General features: G+C 47.5%; 1 protein-coding gene across 2 annotated transcripts; it reads left to right on the top strand.

Moving 5' to 3' along the window:
- The first annotated feature begins 4601 nt into the window (after nucleotides 1-4601).
- On the top strand, nucleotides 4602-20867 carry CFAP100 (cilia and flagella associated protein 100). 2 transcript variants are annotated; one of them, XM_072128796.1, is made up of 16 exons: nucleotides 4602-4704; nucleotides 9494-9604; nucleotides 9696-9785; nucleotides 9858-9964; nucleotides 13915-14098; nucleotides 14325-14392; nucleotides 14622-14785; nucleotides 15807-15887; nucleotides 16137-16348; nucleotides 16437-16539; nucleotides 16628-16694; nucleotides 17718-17869; nucleotides 17945-18080; nucleotides 19740-19942; nucleotides 20019-20112; nucleotides 20331-20867. In XM_072128796.1, exons 2-16 carry the CDS (start codon nucleotides 9532-9534, stop codon nucleotides 20439-20441), a joined length of 1845 nt encoding a protein of 614 aa, XP_071984897.1. In that variant the 5' UTR covers nucleotides 4602-4704; nucleotides 9494-9531; the 3' UTR covers nucleotides 20442-20867. The 2 variants fall into 2 exon arrangements, with proteins under 2 accessions (XP_071984897.1, XP_071984898.1); XM_072128797.1 differs by lacking the exon at nucleotides 4602-4704 and adding an exon at nucleotides 4747-4878.
- Nucleotides 20868-21462: the final 595 nt, after the last annotated feature.

Below are 21462 nucleotides of genomic sequence, written 5' to 3'. Positions count from 1 at the left end.
AGTATAACACATGATGGGATTAGATACACAGCTCAGAAGACAGTATCACACATGATGGGATTAGATACACAGCTCAGCAGACTGTATCACACAGGATGGGATTAGATACTCAGCTCAGCAGACTGTATCACACAGAATGGGATGAGATACAAAGCTCAGCAGGCTGTATCACACATGATAGGATTAGATACACAGCTCAGCAGGCAGTATCACACATGATAGGATTAGATACACAGCTCAGCAGACTGTATCACACAGGATGGGATTAGATACTCAGCTCAGCAGACAGTATCACACATGATGGGATTAGATACATATCTCAGCATACAGTATCACACATGATGGGATTAGATACACAGCTCAGCAGGCAGTATCACACATGATAGGATTAGATACACAGCTCAGCAGACTGTATCACACAGGATAGGATTAGATACACCGTTTAGCAGACAGTATCACACAGAATGGGATGAGATACAAAGCTCAGCAGGCTGTATCACACATGATAGGATTAGATACACAGCTCAGCAGGCAGTATCACACATGATAGGATTAGATACACAGCTCAGCAGACTGTATCACACAGGATGGGATTAGATACTCAGCTCAGCAGACAGTATCACACATGATGGGATTAGATACATATCTCAGCAGACAGTATCACACATGATGGGATTAGATACACAGCTCAGCAGGCAGTATCACACATGATGGGATTAGATACACAGCTCAGAAGACAGTATCACACATGATGGGATTAGATACACAGCTCAGCAGACTGTATCACACAGGATGGGATTAGATACTCAGCTCAGCAGACTGTATCACACAGAATGGGATGAGATACAAAGCTCAGCAGGCTGTATCACACATGATAGGATTAGATACACAGCTCAGCAGGCAGTATCACACATGATAGGATTAGATACACAGCTCAGCAGACTGTATCACACAGGATGGGATTAGATACTCAGCTCAGCAGACAGTATCACACATGATGGGATTAGATACATATCTCAGCATACAGTATCACACATGATGGGATTAGATACACAGCTCAGCAGGCAGTATCACACATGATAGGATTAGATACACAGCTCAGCAGACTGTATCACACAGGATAGGATTAGATACACCGCTCAGCAGACAGTATCACACAGGAGAGGATTAGATACACCGCTCAGCAGATAGTATCACACAGGATATGATTAGATACACAGTTCAGCAGACTGTATCACACAGGATATGATTAGATACACAGTTCAGCAGACTGTATCACACATTATGGGATTAGATACACAGCTCAGCAGACAGTATCACACATGATAGGATTAGATACACAGCTCAGCAGACAGTATCACACAACATAGGATTAGATACACAGCTCAGCAGACAATATCACACATGATTGGATTAGATACACAGCTCAGCAGACAGTATCACACAGGAGAGGATTAGCTCAGCAGATAGTATAACACATGATGGGATTAGATACACAGCTCAGAAGACAGTATCACACATGATGGGATTAGATACACAGCTCAGCAGACAGTATCACACATGATGGGATTAGATACACAGCTCAGCAGACTGTATCACACAGGATGGGATTAGATACTCAGCTCAGCAGACTGTATCACACAGAATGGGATGAGATACAAAGCTCAGCAGGCTGTATCACACATGATAGGATTAGATACACAGCTCAGCAGGCAGTATCACACATGACAGGATTTGATACACAGCTCAGCAGACTGTATCACACAGGATGGGATTAGATACTCAGCTCAGCAGACAGTATCACACATGATGGGATTAGATACATATCTCAGCATACAGTATCACACATGATGGGATTAGATACACAGCTCAGCAGGCAGTATCACACATGATAGGATTAGATACACCGCTCAGCAGACAGTATCACACAGGAGAGGATTAGATACACCGCTCAGCAGACAGTATCACACAGGAGAGGATTAGATACACCGCTCAGCAGATAGTATCACACAGGATATGATTAGATACACAGTTCAGCAGACTGTATCACACAGGATATGATTAGATACACAGTTCAGCAGACTGTATCACACATTATGGGATTAGATACACAGCTCAGCAGACAGTATCACACATGATAGGATTAGATACACAGCTCAGCAGACAGTATCACACAACATAGGATTAGATACACAGCTCAGCAGACAATATCACACATGATGGGATTAGATACACAGCTCAGCAGACTGTATCACACAGGATAGGATTAGATACACAGCTCAGCAGTCAGTATCACACAGGATATGATTAGATACACAACTCAGCAGAGAGTATCACACAGGAGAGGATTAGATACACAGCTCAGCAGAGAGTATCACACAGGAGAGGATTAGATACACAGCTCAGCAGACAGTATCACACAGGAGAGGATTAGATACACAGCACAGCAGTCAGTATCACACAGGAGAGGATTAGATACACAGCTCAGCAGGCAGTATCACACATGATAGGATTAGATACACAGCTCAGCAGGCAGTATCACACATGATGGGATTAGATACACAGCTCAGTATCACACATGATGGGATTAGATACACAGCTCAGCAGACTGTATCACAGAGTATAGGATTAGATACACAGCTCAGTAGACAGTATCACACAGGATAGGATTAGATACACAGCTCAGCAGACAGTATCACACAGGATAAGATTAGATACACAGCTCAGCAGACAGTATCACACATAATGGGATTAGATACACAGCTCAGCAGGCAGTATCACACAGGATAAGATTAGATACACAGCTCCTCCTCCTCTCACCTGACAATGTTTTTACCTTCCACAAAATCTTAAGAGTTTTTATAATAACTTTGCACCAAACATACAGTCCTGGTCACAAAGGAGAGTGCACAGCGCCATCTACTGACTGCTCAGAGTAACTACATCCCGTCAGGAGAAATATGGTAGATTATGTTATATGGGATATTCAGTATTCACTGCTCCCCCTGCTGGACAATCTTCATCATTACACTTCTTCTCTGCTGGACGATACTTATAACTACATGGCTCTCTCTGCTGGATGATCCTTATAACTACACTGCTCCCCCCTGCTGGATGATCCTCATCATTACACTGCTCCCCCTGCTGGATGATCCTCATCATTACACGGCTCCCTCTGCTGGATGATCCTTATAACTACACTGCTCCCTCTGCTGGATGTTACTTATAACTACACTGCTCCCTCTGCTGGATGTTACTTATAACTACACTGCTCCCTCTGCTGGATGATCCTTGTAACTACACGGCTCCCTCTGCTGGATGTTACTTATAACTACACTGCTCCCTCTGCTGGATGTTACTTATAACTACACTGCTCCCTCTGCTGGATGTTACTTATAACTACACGGCTCCTCTGCTGGATGATCCCTATAACTACACTGCTCCCTCTGCTGGATGATCCTTATAACTACACGGCTCCCTCTGCTGGATGATCCTTATAACTACATGGCTCCCTCTGCTGGATAATCCTTATAACTACACGGCTTCTCTGCTGGATGTTACTTATAACTACACGGCTCCCTCTGCTGGATGATCCTTATAACAACACTGCTCCCTCTGCTGGATGTTACTTATAACTACACTGCTCTCTCTGCTGGATGTTACTTATAACTACACTGCTCCCTCTGCTGGATGATCCTTATAACAACACTGCTCCCTCTGCTGGATGTTACTTATAACTACACTGCTCCCTCTGCTGGATGTTACTTATAACTACACTGCTCCCTCTGCTGGATGTTACTTATAACTACACGGCTCCCTCTGCTGGATGATCCTTATAACTACACTGCTTCCTCTGCTGGATAATCCTTATAACTACACTGCTCCCTCTGCTGGATGATCCTTATAACTACACGGCTCCCTCTGCTGGATGATCCTTATAACTACATGGCTCCCTCTGCTGGATAATCCTTATAACTACACGGCTTCTCTGCTGGATGTTACTTATAACTACACGGCTCCCTCTGCTGGATGATCCTTATAACAACACTGCTCCCTCTGCTGGATGTTACTTATAACTACACTGCTCCCTCTGCTGGATGTTACTTATAACTACACTGCTCCCTCTGCTGGATGTTACTTATAACTACACTGCTCCCTCTGCTGGATGTTACTTATAACTACACGGCTCCCTCTGCTGGATGATTCTTATAACTACACTGCTCCCTCTGCTGGATGTTACTTATAACTACACTGCTCCCCCCTGCTGGATGATCCTTATAACTACACTGCTCCCCCTGCTGGATGATCCTTATAACTACACGACTCCCTCTGCTGGATGTTACTTATAACTACACGGCTCCCTCTGCTGGATGATCCCTATAACTACACTGCTCCCTCTGCTGGATGATCCCTATAACTACACGACTCCCTCTGCTGGATGATCCTTATAACTACACTGCTCCCTCTGCTGGATGTTACTTATAACTACATGGCTCCCTCTGCTGGATGTTACTTATAACTACACGGCTCCCTCTGCTGGATGATCCTTATAACTACACGGCTCCCTCTGCTGGATGATCCCTATAACTACACTGCTCCCTCTGCTGGCCGCTGGTGGTAGTGCAGGGAAGGCTTTGTTTTGGTGCAGGCCCGGTTACCATGGAGCTCGCACACTGTACACACCGTGCGGCTGCGGTGCAGGAGGTAAGTGCTCGGAGACTTTGTATTTCTCATGATACCGGGGAGGTGTGCAGGATGATAGTGATGGACGAGGTGAACTACAAGTCCCAGGATGCCTGGAGCTGTAACCCTGCAGGGATCCTGAGGAACAGCTGCTGCAGACTGATACACTGTAACGAAAACTGAATCCTTTTAAAGGTGCAAGATGCGGCTTTTATCCATAGATAAGGGGGTGACAGTGCAGGGACCCCAAATCATCCTGACATCAGGGTCTTGTTACACTAAATGTACAGAGCCGGAGACACAGATACAGTGACACGTGCGGACGTGTATGAAGTGTCGCCGCCACACAGCACCGAAAGCTGCAGGCGTAATGTCACGGGTGACGCACGGCCGATAAACTGAGAAAAACTGAGTGCATCAGAAAAAATCTTGGGTGCCCGAGGGTGCGCCACATGCATGGAGAGCGGAGGGTGCTGCGGCTGTATATATATATATATATGTACCTGTATATAACACTGCTGCTTCTCCTGTACTGAGGCTGTACATACACTCACCGGCCACTTTATTAGGTACACCATGCTAGTAACGGGTTGGACCCCCTTTTGCCTTCAGAACTGCCTCAATTCTTCGTGGCATAGATACAACAAGGTTCTGGAAGCTCCTCAGAGATTTTGCTCCATATTGACATGATGGCATCACACAGTTGCCGCAGATTTGTCGGCTGCACATCCATGATGCGAATCTCCGTTCCACCACATCCCAAAGATGCTCTATTGGATTGAGATCTGGTGACTGTGGAGCCATTTGTGTCCAGTGACCTCATTGTCATGTTCAAGAAACCAGTCTGAGATGATTCCAGCTTTATGACATGGCGCATTATCCTGCTGAAAGTAGCCATCAGATGTTACAGGGTACATTGTGCTCATAAAGGGATGGACATGGTCAGCAACAATACTCAGGTAGGCTGTGGCGTTGTACCAAGGGGCCCAAAGACACCATGACACCACCACCACCAGCCTGAGCCGCTGATACAAGGCAGGATGGATCCATGACACCACCACCACCAGCCTGACCCGCTGATACAAGGCAGGATGGATCCATGACACCAGCACCAGCCTGACCCGCTGATACAAGGCAGGATGGATCCATGACACCACCACCACCAGCCTGACCCGCTGATACAAGGCAGGATGGATCCATGACACCACCACCACCAGCCTGAGCCGCTGATACAAGGCAGGATGGATCCATGACACCACCACCACCAGCCTGACCCGCTGATACAAGGCAGGATGGATCCATGACACCACCACCACCAGCCTGACCCGCTGATACAAGGCAGGATGGATCCATGACACCACCACCACCAGCCTGACCCACTGATACAAGGCAGGATGGATCCATGACACCACCACCACCAGCCTGAGCCGCTGATACAAGGCAGGATGGATCCATGACACCACCACCACCAGCCTGACCCGCTGATACAAGGCAGGATGGATCCATGACACCACCACCACCAGCCTGACCCGCTGATACAAGGCAGGATGGATCCATGACACCACCACCACCAGCCTGAACCGTTTATACAAGGCAGGATGGATCCATGACACCACCACCACCAGCCTGAGCCGCTGATACAAGGCAGGATGGATCCATGACACCACCACCACCAGCCTGACCCGCTGATACAAGGCAGGATGGATCCATGACACCACCACCACCAGCCTGAACCGCTGATACAAGGCAGGATGGATACATGACACCACCACCACCAGCCTGACCCGCTGATACAAGGCAGGATGGATCCATGACACCACCACCAGCCTGACCCGCTGATACAAGGCAGGATGGATCCATGACACCACCACCACCAGCCTGAGCCGCTGATACAAGGCAGGATGGATCCATGACACCACCACCACCAGCCTGAGCCGCTGATACAAGGCAGGATGGATCCATGACACCACCACCACCAGCCTGACCCGCTGATACAAGGCAGGATGGATCCATGACACCACCACCACCAGCCTGAACCGCTGATACAAGGCAGGATGGATCCATGACACCACCACCACCAGCCTGACCCGCTGATACAAGGCAGGATGGATCCATGACACCACCAGCACCAGCCTGACCCGCTGATACAAGGCAGGATGGATCCATGACACCACCACCACCAGCCTGAGCCGCTGATACAAGGCAGGATGGATCCATGACACCAGCACCAGCCTGAGCCGCTGATACAAGGCAGGATGGATCCATGACACCACCACCACCAGCCTGAGCCGCTGATACAAGGCAGGATGGATCCATGACACCACCACCACCAGCCTGAGCCGCTGATACAAGGCAGGATGGATCCATGACCCCACCACCACCAGCCTGACCCGCTGATACAAGGCAGGATGGATCCATGACACCACCACCACCTGCCTGAGCCGCTGATACAAGGCAGGATGGATCCATGACACCAGCACCACCAGCCTGACCCGCTGATACAAGGCAGGATGGATCCATGACACCACCACCACCAGCCTGAGCCGCTGATACAAGGCAGGATGGATCCATGACACCACCACCACCAGCCTGACCCGCTGATACAAGGCAGGATGGATCCATGACACCACCACCACCAGCCTGAACCGCTGATACAAGGCAGGATGGATACATGACACCACCACCACCAGCCTGACCCGCTGATACAAGGCAGGATGGATCCATGACACCACCACCACCAGCCTGACCCGCTGATACAAGGCAGGATGGATCCATGACACCACCACCACCAGCCTGAACCGCTGATACAAGGCAGGATGGATCCATGACACCACCACCACCAGCCTGACCCGCTGATACAAGGCAGGATGGATCCATGACACCACCAGCACCAGCCTGACCCGCTGATACAAGGCAGGATGGATCCATGACACCACCACCACCAGCCTGAGCCGCTGATACAAGGCAGGATGGATCCATGACACCAGCACCAGCCTGAGCCGCTGATACAAGGCAGGATGGATCCATGACACCACCACCACCAGCCTGAGCCGCTGATACAAGGCAGGATGGATCCATGACACCACCACCACCAGCCTGAGCCGCTGATACAAGGCAGGATGGATCCATGACCCCACCACCACCAGCCTGACCCGCTGATACAAGGCAGGATGGATCCATGACACCACCACCACCTGCCTGAGCCGCTGATACAAGGCAGGATGGATCCATGACACCAGCACCACCAGCCTGACCCGCTGATACAAGGCAGGATGGATCCATGACACCACCACCACCAGCCTGAGCCGCTGATACAAGGCAGGATGGATCCATGACACCACCACCACCAGCCTGAACCGCTGATACAAGGCAGGATGGATCCATGACACCACCACCACCAGCCTGAGCCGCTGATACAAGGCAGGATGGATCCATGACACCACCACCACCAGCCTGAGCCGCTGATACAAGGCAGGATGGATCCATGACACCACCACCACCAGCCTGAGCCGCTGATACAAGGCAGGATGGATCCATGACACCACCACCACCAGCCTGAGCCGCTGATACAAGGCAGGATGGATCCATGACACCACCACCACCAGCCTGAGCCGCTGATACAAGGCAGGATGGATCCATGACACCACCACCACCAGCCTGAGCCGCTGATACAAGGCAGGATGGATCCATGACACCACCACCACCAGCCTGAACCGCTGATACAAGGCAGGATGGATCCATGACACCACCACCAGCCTGAGCCGCTGATACAAGGCAGGATGGATCCATGACACCACCACCACCAGCCTGACCCACTGATACAAGGCAGGATGGATCCATGACACCACCACCACCAGCCTGAGCCGCTGATACAAGGCAGGATGGATCCATGACACCAGCACCAGCCTGAGCCGCTGATACAAGGCAGGATGGATCCATGACACCACCACCACCAGCCTGAGCCGCTGATACAAGGCAGGATGGATCCATGACACCACCACCACCAGCCTGACCCGCTGATACAAGGCAGGATGGATCCATGACACCAGCACCACCAGCCTGAGCCGCTGATACAAGGCAGGATGGATCCGCGCTTTCATGTTGTTGTACCAAATTCTGACCCTACCATCCGAATGTCGCAGCAGAAATCGAGACTCATCAGACCAGGCAACGTTTTTCCAATCTTCTACTGTCCAATTTCGATGAGCTTGTGCAAATTGTAGCCTCAGTTTCCTGTTCTTAGCTGAAAGGAGTGGCTCCCGGTGTGGTCTTCTGCTGCTGTAGCCCATCTGCCTCAGAGTTGGACGTACTGTGCGTTCAGAGATGCTCTTCTGCCTACCTTGGTTGTAACGGGTGGCGATTTGAGTCACTGTTGCCTTTCTATCAGCTCGAACCAGTCTGCCCATTCTCCTCTGACATCAACAAGGCATTTCCGCCCACAGAACTGCCGCTCACTGGATGTTTCTCTGTAAACCCTAGAGATGGTTGTGCGTGAAAATCCCAGTAGATCAGCAGTTTCTGAAATACTCAGACCAGCCCTTCTGGCACCAACAACCATGCCACGTTCACAGGCCACAAATCACCTTTCTTCCCCATACTGATGCTCGGGAGAACTGCAGGAGATTGTCTTGACCATGTCTACATGCCTAAATGCACTGAGTGCCACCATGTGATTGGCTGATTAGAAATTAAGTGTTAACGAGCAGTTGGACAGGTGTGCCTAATAAAGTGGCCGGTGAGTGTATATACCTGTATATTACACCGCTGCTTCTCCTGTACTGTTGTATTTCAGCTTCTCTCTCTCCCACAGCTTAGAATCCCGTTATTCCGCCAGCTCCGTCCTCCTGGATGAACATGTCTTCCATGACCCTGGACCGGTCCATTGTGTCACGAGAAAGCACAGCAACCGGCGCCGGATCCAGTAAGTAGTGATGTCACACAGAGCGTCACACCAGGGAGGGGGGATGATGGGAGTAGTAGTATGCCTCTTACATGTGGGGTCTTGTCTGCAGGAGGGGTCCGAACCACATCCCATCGCTCTGCCCCGAGGTCCATCCTGAGCTCTGCCAAGTCCTGGAGCGACACCAAGTCTCTGGTTTCAGGTAACGTGGGATAGAGGGGAGGTGGGAAGGAGTATAACCCCCAACCTCCACATCATACCGATGTCTCCACAGCCCAGGGGGAGAAGAAGAAGAAAAGGAAAGACGCCAACCCCTTTAAGATCTCCCCGGATGTGGACTTCTTCCAGATCCGAGATCAGGAGAGGGAGAAAAAACAAATGGTAAAAGACATCACTGTGTATTATCCCTGTACTGTGACATCGCTGTGTGTATTATCTCTGTACTGTGACATCACTGTGTATTATCTCTGTACTGTGACATCACTGTGTGTATTATCTCTGTACTGTGACATCGCTGTGTGTATTATCCCTGTACTGTGACATCACTGTGTGTATTATCCCTGTACTGTGACATCACTGTGTGTATTATCCCTGTACTGTGACATCACTGTGTGTATTATCCATGTACTGTGACATCACTGTGTGTATTATCTCTGTACTGTGACATCGCTGTGTGTATTATCCCTGTACTGTGACATCACTGTGTGTATTACCCCTGTACTGTGACATCGCTGTGTGTATTATCTCTGTACTGTGACATCACTGTGTGTATTATCCCTGTACTGTGACATCACTGTGTATTATCCCTGTACTGTGACATCGCTGTGTGTATTATCCCTGTACTGTGATATCACTGTGTATTATCCCTGTACTGTGACATCGCTGTGTGTATTATCCCTGTACTGTGATATCACTGTGTATTATCCCTGTACTGTGACATCGCTGTGTGTATTATCCCTGTACTGTGACATCACTGTGTGTATTATCCCTGTACTGTGACATCGCTGTGTGTATTATCCCTGTACTGTGACATCACTGTGTGTATTATCCCTGTACTGTGACATCGCTGTGTGTATTATCCCTGTACTGTGACATCACTGTGTGTATTATCCCTGTACTGTGACATCACTGTGTGTATTATCCCTGTACTGTGGCATCACTGTGTGTGTTATCCCTGTACTGTGACATCACTGTGTGTATTATCCCTGTACTGTGACATCACTGTGTGTATTATCTCTGTACTGTGACATCACTGTGTGTATTATCCCTGTACTGTGACATCGCTGTGTGTATTATCCCTGTACTGTGACATCGCTGTGTGTATTATCCCTGTGCTGTGACATCACTGTGTGTTATCCCTGTACTGTGACATCACTGTGTATTATCCCTGTACTGTGACATCACTGTGTGTATTATCCCTGTACTGTGACATCACTGTGTGTATTATCCCTGTACTGTGACATCGCTGTGTGTATTATCCCTGTACTGTGACATCACTGTGTGTATTATCCCTGTACTGTGACATCACTGTGTGTATTATCCCTGTACTGTGACATCACTGTGTGTATTATCTCTGTACTGTGACATCGCTGTGTGTATTATCCCTGTACTGTGACATCGCTGTGTGTATTATCCCTGTACTGTGACATCGCTGCGTGTATTATCCCCTGTACTGTGACATCACTGCGTGTATTATCCCCTGTACTGTGACATCGCTGTGTGTATTATCCCTGTACTGTGACATCGCTGTGTGTATTATCCCTGCACTGTGACATCACTGTGTGTATTATCTCTGTGCTGTGACATCACTGTGTGTATTATCCCTGTACTGTGACATCACTGTGTGTATTATCCCTGTACTGTGACATCACTGTGTGTATTATCTCTGTACTGTGACATCACTGTGTGTATTATCTCTGTACTGTGACATCACTGTGTGTATTATCCCTGTACTTTGACATCGCTGTGTGTATTATCCCTGTACTGTGACAGCACTGTGTGTATTATCCCTGTACTGTGGCATCACTGTGTGTGTTATCCCTGTACTGTGACATCACTGTGTGTATTATCCCCTGTACTGTGACATCACTGTGTGTATTATCCCTGTACTGTGACATCACTGTGTGTATTATCCCTGTACTGTGACATCGCTGTGTGTATTATCCCTGTACTGTGACATCACTGTGTGTATTATCCCTGTACTGTGACATCACTGTGTGTATTATCCCCCTGTACTGTGACATCACTGTGTGTATTATCCCTGTACTGTGACATCACTGTGTGTATTATCCCTGTACTGTGACATCACTGTGTGTATTATCTCTGTACTGTGACATCACTGTGTGTATTATCTCTGTGCTGTGACATCACTGTGTGTATTATCCCTGTACTGTGACATCACTGTGTGTATTATCCCTGTACTGTGACATCGCTGTGTGTATTATCCCTGTACTGTGACATCACTGTGTGTATTACTCCTGTACTGTGACATCACTGTGTGTATTATCCCTGTACTGTGACATCACTGTGTGTATTATCCCTGTACTGTGACATCGCTGTGTGTATAATCCCTGTACTGTGACATCACTGTGTGTATTATCCCTGTATTGTGACATCACTGTGTGTATTATCCCTGTATTGTGACATCACTGTGTGTATTATCCCTGTACTGTGACATCGCTGTGTGTATTATCCCTGTATTGTGACATCACTGTGTGTATTATCTCTGTACTGTGACATCACTGTGTGTATTATCCCTGTACTGTGACATCACTGTGTGTATTATCCCTGTACTGTGACATCACTGCGTGTATTATCCCCTGTACTGTGACATCGCTGTGTGTATTATCCCCTGTGCTGTGACATCACTGTATGTATTATCTCTGTACTGTGACATCACTGTGTATTATCTCTGTACTGTGACATCGCTGTGTGTATAATCCCTGTACTGTGACATCACTGTGTGTATTACCCCTGTACTGTGACATCACTGTGTGTATTATCTCTGTACTGTGACATCACTGTGTATTATCTCTGTACTGTGACATCGCTGTGTGTATAATCCCTGTACTGTGACATCACTGTGTGTATTACCCCTGTACTGTGACATCACTGTGTGTATTATCTCTGTACTGTGACATCGCTGTGTGTATAATCCCTGTACTGTGACATCGCTGTGTGTATTATCTCTGTACTGTGACATCACTGTGTGTATTATCCCTGTACTGTGACATCACTGTGTGTATTATCCCTGTACTGTGACATCACTGTGTGTATTATCCCTGTACTGTGACATCACTGTGTGTATTATCCCTGTACTGTGACATCACTGTGTGTATTATCTCTGTACTGTGACATCACTGTGTGTATTATCCCTGTACTGTGACATCACTGTGTGTATTATCCCTGTACTGTGACATCACTGTGTGTATTACCCCTGTACTGTGACATCACTGTGTGTATTATCTCTGTACTGTGACATCACTGTGTATTATCTCTGTACTGTGACATCGCTGTGTGTATAATCCCTGTACTGTGACATCACTGTGTGTATTACCCCTGTACTGTGACATCACTGTGTGTATTATCTCTGTACTGTGACATCACTGTGTATTATCTCTGTACTGTGACATCGCTGTGTGTATAATCCCTGTACTGTGACATCACTGTGTGTATTACCCCTGTACTGTGACATCACTGTGTGTATTATCTCTGTACTGTGACATCGCTGTGTGTATAATCCCTGTACTGTGACATCGCTGTGTGTATTATCTCTGTACTGTGACATCACTGTGTGTATTATCCCTGTACTGTGACATCACTGTGTGTATTATCCCTGTACTGTGACATCACTGTGTGTATCATCCCTGTACTGTGACATCACTGTGTGTATTATCTCTGTACTGTGACATCACTGTGTGTATTATCCCTGTACTGTGACATCACTGTGTGTATTATCTCTGTACTGTGACATCACTGTGTGTATTATTCCTGTACTGTGACATCACTGTGTGTAGTACCCCTGTACTGTGACATCACTGTGTGTATTATCTCTGTACTGTGACATCACTGTGTGTATTATCCCTGTACTGTGACATCACTGTGTGTATTATCTCTGTACTGTGACATCACTGTGTGTATTATCCCTGTACTGTGACATCACTGTGTGTATTATCTCTGTACTGTGACATCACTGTGTGTATTATTCCTGTACTGTGACATCACTGTGTGTAGTACCCCTGTACTGTGACATCACTGTGTGTATTATCTCTGTACTGTGACATCACTGTGTGTATTATACTGTGACATCACTGTGTGCGTTATTTTTGTAGGAGAAGGAGAAGAATAAGCAGCTGCGGGTTCACCAGAAGACGACGTATAACACGCGGATGACTGCGGAGATGGGGCGGCTGAGGAGAGAGATTGAGGAGGAGGAGATGGAGGAGGCCGCTGGGGACAGGGACAAGGCTTTGGCCCTACAAGAAAACCCTTCATGGAAACTTGCAGTGACGAGAGGTGACCCCGGGGTGATAATAGGGCGTTTCCTTACTACAGGGTGACATTGTCCCCCAGTCTTTCTGGGATCATGTGATCCGATCCCACCCCCACCCCCACTAATTACACATGTAGGGGCTTATACATGCATTTTTGATTTCTCTTTGGATATGGGACACTTTAGTGCTGAGGGCGCAGAGCACAGCAGTGTGAGGATATAAATCGATCCATCTATCTTCTCGTCCAGACAGGAACATCCAGAGGGAGAGTCTGAACGACTACATCAACAAGAAGAGAGAGATGTTCCGGCTGGAGGTAAGTCGGGGGCGGCAGTGACTGGGGTTATTGTGTGTATTCCTGGATGGGGAGGTCACTGGACTGCAGACAGTACAGCCGCAGCAGTGATCAGCGGGTGCCGTGTAATGCTTCGTCTCACCTGTGGTGGCGCTGTACCCTGAGATCCTGTCACCCCTCCGTCATCTGGGCATCTGACTACTTAGAGAGTCCGGTTATAGATTGATCCGTTGTTGGTTCTGTTCGCCAGTACGGCCTCCAGGTGAAGAGAGACGAGATCCAGAAGCTGGAGAGCATGGCCGCCGCCGAGGAGCTGAAGCTGGAGAAGGCCGAGCAGTTCCTGGAGCAGGACGCCATCAGATTTGATGAGTTCCTGAAGGAGAATGACAGGAATTCTGTAGAGGCCATGAAACAGTAAGGACCTGTCCTCACCCTGCTGTGCTCTGTGTCGCCAGTGTTATGTATTGTCCCTAGGTGTAATCAGATCTTTGTGTATGTTGTTAGTAGCAGCAGGACTGTGATATATGGATTTATATTCCAGGATTGTAGCTTCACCAAGTGCACTGGGGGCGTGTCCTCACACTGCTGTGCTCTTTGCAGCCATTGTTGGGTATTATCCTTGGAGAGATGTATAATCAGACGTTTGTAAATGTTGTTAGGAGCAGCAGGACTGTGACATATGGCTTTATATTCCAGGATTGTAGCTTCTCCAAGTGCAGTGGAGGCGTGTACTCACACTGCTGAGCTCTGTGCTCTCTGTAGCCATTGTTGGGTATTATCCCTGAAGAGATGTATAATCAGATGTTTGTAAATGTTGTGAGGAGCAGCAGGACTGTGACATATGGATTTATATTCCAAGATTGTAGCCTCACCAAGTGCACTAGGGGCGTGTCCACACACTGCTGTGCTCTGTGCTCTCTGTAGCTATTATTGGGCATTATCCCTGAAGAGATGTAAAATCAGACGTTTGTAAATGTTGTTAGGAGCAGCAGGATTGTGACATGTCTGTATATTCCAGGATTGTAGCTTCTCAAAGTGCACTGGAGGAGTGCACTCACACTGTTTGCAGCCATTGTTGGGTGTTATCCCTGAAGAGATGTGTAATCAGACCTTTGTAAATGTTAGGAGCAGCAGGACTGTGATATATGGATTTACATTCCAGGATTGTAGCCTTAGTGTGTGTTCACACTGCTGTGCTCTGTGCTCTCTGTAGCCATTGTTGGGTATTATCCTTGGAGAGATGTGTAATCAGATCTTTGTGTATGTTGTTAGTAGCAGCAGGACTGTGACATATGGATTAATATTCCAGGATTGGAGCTTCTCCAAGTGCACTGGGGGCGTGTCCTCACACTGCTGTGCTCTGTGCCCATTGAATAGAAATGGCTTCTGCTGGATATAACTGAATCAAATTACTCAGCCTCTGATTTAAACTTAGGGCCGACAAGGAGACGAAGCTGAAGCTGGAGCGCGCGGCAGAGATCAAGAGTCTGACTGGACAAATGATGAACATTAAAAGGTAATGGAAACTCCTGACGCCAGATGTCGATCACCTGACATGGAGATACATGGCGGCGTTCTCCACAGCGCCACACCCGTCTTCTGGTTGTGTCTGGTATTGGACCTCATCAAAGTGAATATGGTTCAGCTGCAATACCAGGCATGACCTGAGGACACGAGTGGCGCTGTTTCCAGAAGAAAGCAGCCATGTTTTTGTAGTCCATTCCAGAGGCTTTAACCCCGTCCTGTCGTTTTCTATCGTCCTCAGTGACATTGCGAAGTCGGAGGAGATTCTTCGGGAGTATCTCATGTACAAGGAGTTTCTCTTCCGATTGTCTCCTAAGGAGTGGCAGGAGGAGATCCTGAAGAAGAGGGCGAAGGATCGGGAGAGCCGGTCACATCTGCCGCCCATCAGCAGGGAGAAGGAGAAGAGCGGCTCCGTGTCTCACAAGGTCTCTGCATCCCCGGTGTCAGGGAAGAGTAAGTGTCCAGGGGGCGGGGCCACTGAGCTCGATACATTGTATCCCGGGTCTTCTCCGGTATAATTTGTTTCCTCCTCCTCATCCAGAACCAGAATCTCGATCGTCCGGACCACTGGCCAGCCGCGACTCCACCCGGGACATCCGCCAGCCATCCAGGTCCAGCCTCAAGACCGTAGCCTCCAAGAAAGTGTAAGGACATCGTGACGTCTCGTGTGTATGGAGGACCTTAAAGGGGCGTCTGCCTTTCTCTGCAGTGACCCATCTATTGTCTCCACAGGAGCAGCACAACGCTACAGGAGGACGAGAACGTCTCCGAAAACTTGGTGTCCTCCGACAGTGAAGAGGTGAGAGAAGTTTTGGACCGCGCATCCCCCTGTCACAAGGTCACCTGCCTATAAGGACAATGAGAGGGAAGGGGCGGCTTAAAGGAAATATTCCATCATAATAAACCAGGGACATTACTTATAGGTCCAGGCACCGGGACTGTGGTAACCTTCATATATTTGTTATCCATGGCCTCCTGCCTAATGGGCCTGAAGGATTCTGGGGCTGTTACCAGAGTCATTCTGTGCTGTAGCTTCACAGGTTGTTATACTGCCACCCCTCATAGAGGGAGGGGGTGACAGTGTAACAGCCTGTGAAGCTACAGCATGTAGGTGCTCTGTTAACACCACCAGAGCCCCTCAGCCTTATTAGCATAATTTTAATAGTTGATCTTAGAAGGAAGGAGGCCATGGATAACAAATATAAGAAGATTAGCACAGTCAGGGTGTCTGGATCTATAAGTGTCACTGGTTTATCAGGATGGATTGTTGATAGATTTCTTTTAAAGATGAAAAACATGGCTGCTTTCTTCCAAAAACAGCAGTTTGGGGTAGTGAAAAGGTTAATGACAGCAACTTGTAAAAAAAAAAAAAAAAACACATCCCTGAAGCGCCAAGGGTAGTGAAGGGGTCAACCCTAAGCACCCCTGGTAGCTTAGGGTGACATAGGGGGTTAACAATTCCTGGTGGCCTAGGGTACATTCTGTTCTGGGGTAGCAGTTAGGTTGATACCAGTTTCCCTGGTTGCACAAGTAACAGTCTATTTTCTACACTAGACCACCAGGGATACTGCTATTAACTCCTTCATTGTCAGCATAATTATGGATGCTGGGATTATCCCACCAGGAATGCTGATATGAGCCCCCTCACTACCCCACACCACAATGGAAGCTGATGTCAGCCCCTGGTGTTCAGTGGGATGATCAAGTAATGTCTGCACTGCCTGCGATGGGATGATGGGAGTTATCCTCCTCCTATAGGCCATGCAAACAGCAGAGTAGAGAGTGGCTAAGCGGCTGATGCTGATGACTGATCTTTTCCCAGGAGCCGGAGCTTTACTTTACGGATCCACAACAATTACTGAACATCTTCTCAGAAATGGAGGAGCGGAACCTGTCCCTGATCCAGAACTCACAGGAAACGGAGGAGGCGCTGGAGGAGATGAGACACAGCATCAGCGCCACCGAGAGGAGAATGTGAGTGCAACCTAAAGCAGAACACAAACCCATCCACAGTCACTCTCTATAACTGGTTTCTTTTTCCATCTCCAGGGAAACAGAGACCCAACAGCTGAAGGCCCAGATCACCCATCTACAGGCAGCCATAGCGCGGGAGGAGGAGAGAGCTGCAGATCTGGAAATGAAGTGTCGTGTGTTTGCCTTTGGCCAGTACAGTTTTGAAGAGCAGGTAAGTCCACATGTGCAGAATAGTGAGTGCAGCTCTGGAGTATAATACAGGATGTAACTCGGGATCAGTACAGGATAAGTAATGTCATGTATGTACACAGTGACTGCACCAGCAGCAGAATAGTGAGTGCAGCTCTGGGGTATAATACAGGATGTAACTCAGGATCAGTACAGGATAAGTAATGTCCTGTATGTACACAGTGACTGCACCAGGAGCAGAATAGTGAGTGCAGCTCTGGAGAATAATACAGGATGTAACTCAGGATCAGTACAGGATAAGTAATGTCATGTATGTACACAGTGACTGCACCAGCAGCAGAATAGTGAGTGCAGCTCTGGAGTATAATACAGGATGTAACTCAGGATCAGTACAGGATAAGTAATGTCATGTATGTACACAGTGACTGCACCAGCAGCAGAATAGTGGGTGCAGCTCTGGGGTATAATACAGGATGTAACTCAGGATCAGTACAGGATAAGTAATGTCATGTATGTACACAGTGACTGCACCAGCAGCAGAATAGTGAGTGCAGCTCTGGAGTATAATACAGGATGTAACTCAGGATCAGTACAGGATAAGTAATGTCATGTATGTACACAGTGACTGCACCAGCAGCAGAATAGTGAGTGCAGCTCTGGGGTATAATACAGGATGTAACTCAGGATCAGTACAGGATAAGTAATGTCATGTATGTACACAGTGACTGCACCAGCAGCAGAATAGTGAGTGCAGCTCTGGGGTATAATACAGGATGTAACTCAGGATCAGTACAGGATAAGTAATGTCATGTATGTACACAGTGACTGCACCAGCAGCAGAATAGTGAGTGCAGCTCTGGAGTATAATACAGGATGTAACTCAGGATCAGTACAGGATAAGTAATGTCATGTATGTACACAGTGACTGCACCAGCAGCAGAATAGTGAGTGCAGCTCTGGGGTATAATACAGGATGTAACTCAGGATCAGTACAGGATAAGTAATGTCATGTATGTACACAGTGACTGCACCAGCAGCAGAATAGTGAGTGCAGCTCTGGTGTATAATACAGGATGTAACTCAGGATCAGTACAGGATAAGTAATGTCATGTATGTACACAGTGACTGCACCAGCAGCAGAATAGTGAGTGCAGCTCTGGAGTATAATACAGGATGTAACTCAGGATCAGTACAGGATAAGTAATGTCATGTATGTACACAGTGACTGCACCAGCAGCAGAATAGTGAGTGCAGCTCTGGAGTATAATACAGGATGTAACTCAGGATCAGTACAGGATAAGTAATGTCATGTATGTACACAGTGACTGCACCAGCAGCAGAATAGTAAGTGCAGCTCTGGATTATAATACAGGATAAGTAATGTCATGTATGTACACAGTGACTGCACCCCAGCAGAATAGTGAGTGCAGCTCTGGGGTATAATACAGGATGTAACTCAGGATCAGTACAGGATAAGTAATGTCATGTATGTACACAGTGACTGCACCAGCAGCAGAATAGTGAGTGCAGCTCTGGAGTATAATACAGGATGTAACTCAGGATCAGTACAGGATAATATATGTACAGAGTGCTCTCCGGCAGAATGTGGAGTGCAGCTCTGGAGTAAAATACAGTAATGCATATATAAGGAAACTGATGGAGACATCTTTTGATTTTCCAGGAGAAGATGTTGACTTCTCTTACAAAGAAAGTGGGGGAAGTGTACCAGGCCTGTATAAAAGAAAACCGGGCTAACTTGAACGCCTTGCAGATGTTAACCATGATGGAGCAGCAGGTGGAGGAGCTCTTGGACAACATTGAAGCCATCCCTAAAGAAAGGCTGGAGATCGCTGAAAAAGCAAAGGAGAAGGAGCGGCGGCTGAGGTGCGGAGAGGTCCGGGTGCTCGGTTATTCAGTTCAATTTGATTTGATTCATTTGCAAATTTTTCTTGTTCCTCAGGTTAAGAGATGAGAAAATTAAACAGCAGAAGCTGCACCAGGAGGAGAGGCTGCGGCGCGCACTGGAGAGAGCACAGGCCGACCCCAAGAAGACGGTAACTTCCCATTATACATTCCGGAGCGGTATCATGGGGACAAGTCCAGGGAGCATGTCACATGTCACTCACAATACATCAGAGACTGTGACCAGACGAGTGGAGCGGACGTGCGCTGTACCCCTTACAGTACATTTACACCTCATCCGGGTCGTGCTTGTGCTGGACACTGGATCCTGACATCTTCTAAGTTCCATTTCCCATTTTTCTCCCTTCAGACTGGAAGAAAGCTGATGACCCGTTCTGATCCACCAGCAATGAAACCCAAGATCGAGATAGACCCTGACGCAGACAAGGAGAAGGAGGAAGCCTTGTATTTTTTTAGTTAGCATCATGGACTCTGTGGATTCTTCTAGAATCTTTGAATTTACATAAAGGACTTCTTGTCTAGAACTTTTAATATTGGGGGGGGGGGGGGGGGGGATGCAGTGAACATTTTTCTAATATACTATAATGTGCATCTATGGAGGTTGCAGGACCTCACATCTAATCTCCCCGTGTGTCTTGAATCAGCTCTGCCAGCGGGGATTAACCCCTTTAACTTGATGTTTGAATATAGTGCTCATAGCATACTACAGCCAGGATGAAAATAGGGAAAGTTAACCCCCACAGCTGTGTAAACAGGAGAAGAGAGGAGACCAATCTTCCATCCTGTAAATGGATTTATATAGCAGTACCTGAGGGGGCACTTGTTTCTTTACAAAGTAAGACACTAATGTAGATTAGAAAACTGTTCACAACATCTCCCCCCCCCCCAATACAAAAAAAATCAAACAAAATAACGGTTCCGCTCTAAAACATCATGTCTAATGCAAATAAACGGTGGTGAACGCTACGGAGAAACCTTGAATTAAGAGCTTGTAATGTTTCGTACACTTTGATTGCAAGCAAAATTTCATAACACAAGCAGCATGTGAGCGCTCGGCCCCCGCCCCCCCCCCCCCCTCCTGTATTGAACCGCCCTCTCACAAAATTGTATAATACAATATTGAAGACTTAAAAAATAAATAAAGAGGGGAAAATGTTGTACTACACGTGACTAAATGTTTTTGGGATGTGGAATGCATGTGTGTCTGCATTTCAATGATTTCCTATGGGTAAACTTGCTTTGATATACAAACAATTTGGATTACGAGCACAAATTCTGCTTGTAATATAAAGTTATTCTGTAATTATGGAACCGATCCTCTTCGTTTATATGATTCCCTATGGGAAAAGTTGCTTTGATATACAAATGTGACGGAGTAGCAATACCAAACACAACCTGTAGATAGATTTGACACTTTTTGTGGGATAAAACACGGATGTTTTTCAAAACCTGGATATGCCCACAAGAGTTTCCCTGGATTA

This window comes from Engystomops pustulosus, chromosome 10, assembly GCF_040894005.1.
Source record: "Engystomops pustulosus chromosome 10, aEngPut4.maternal, whole genome shotgun sequence".
Taxonomy (NCBI): domain Eukaryota; kingdom Metazoa; phylum Chordata; class Amphibia; order Anura; family Leptodactylidae; genus Engystomops; species Engystomops pustulosus.
This window is presented reverse-complemented; position numbering and strand designations above follow the sequence as displayed.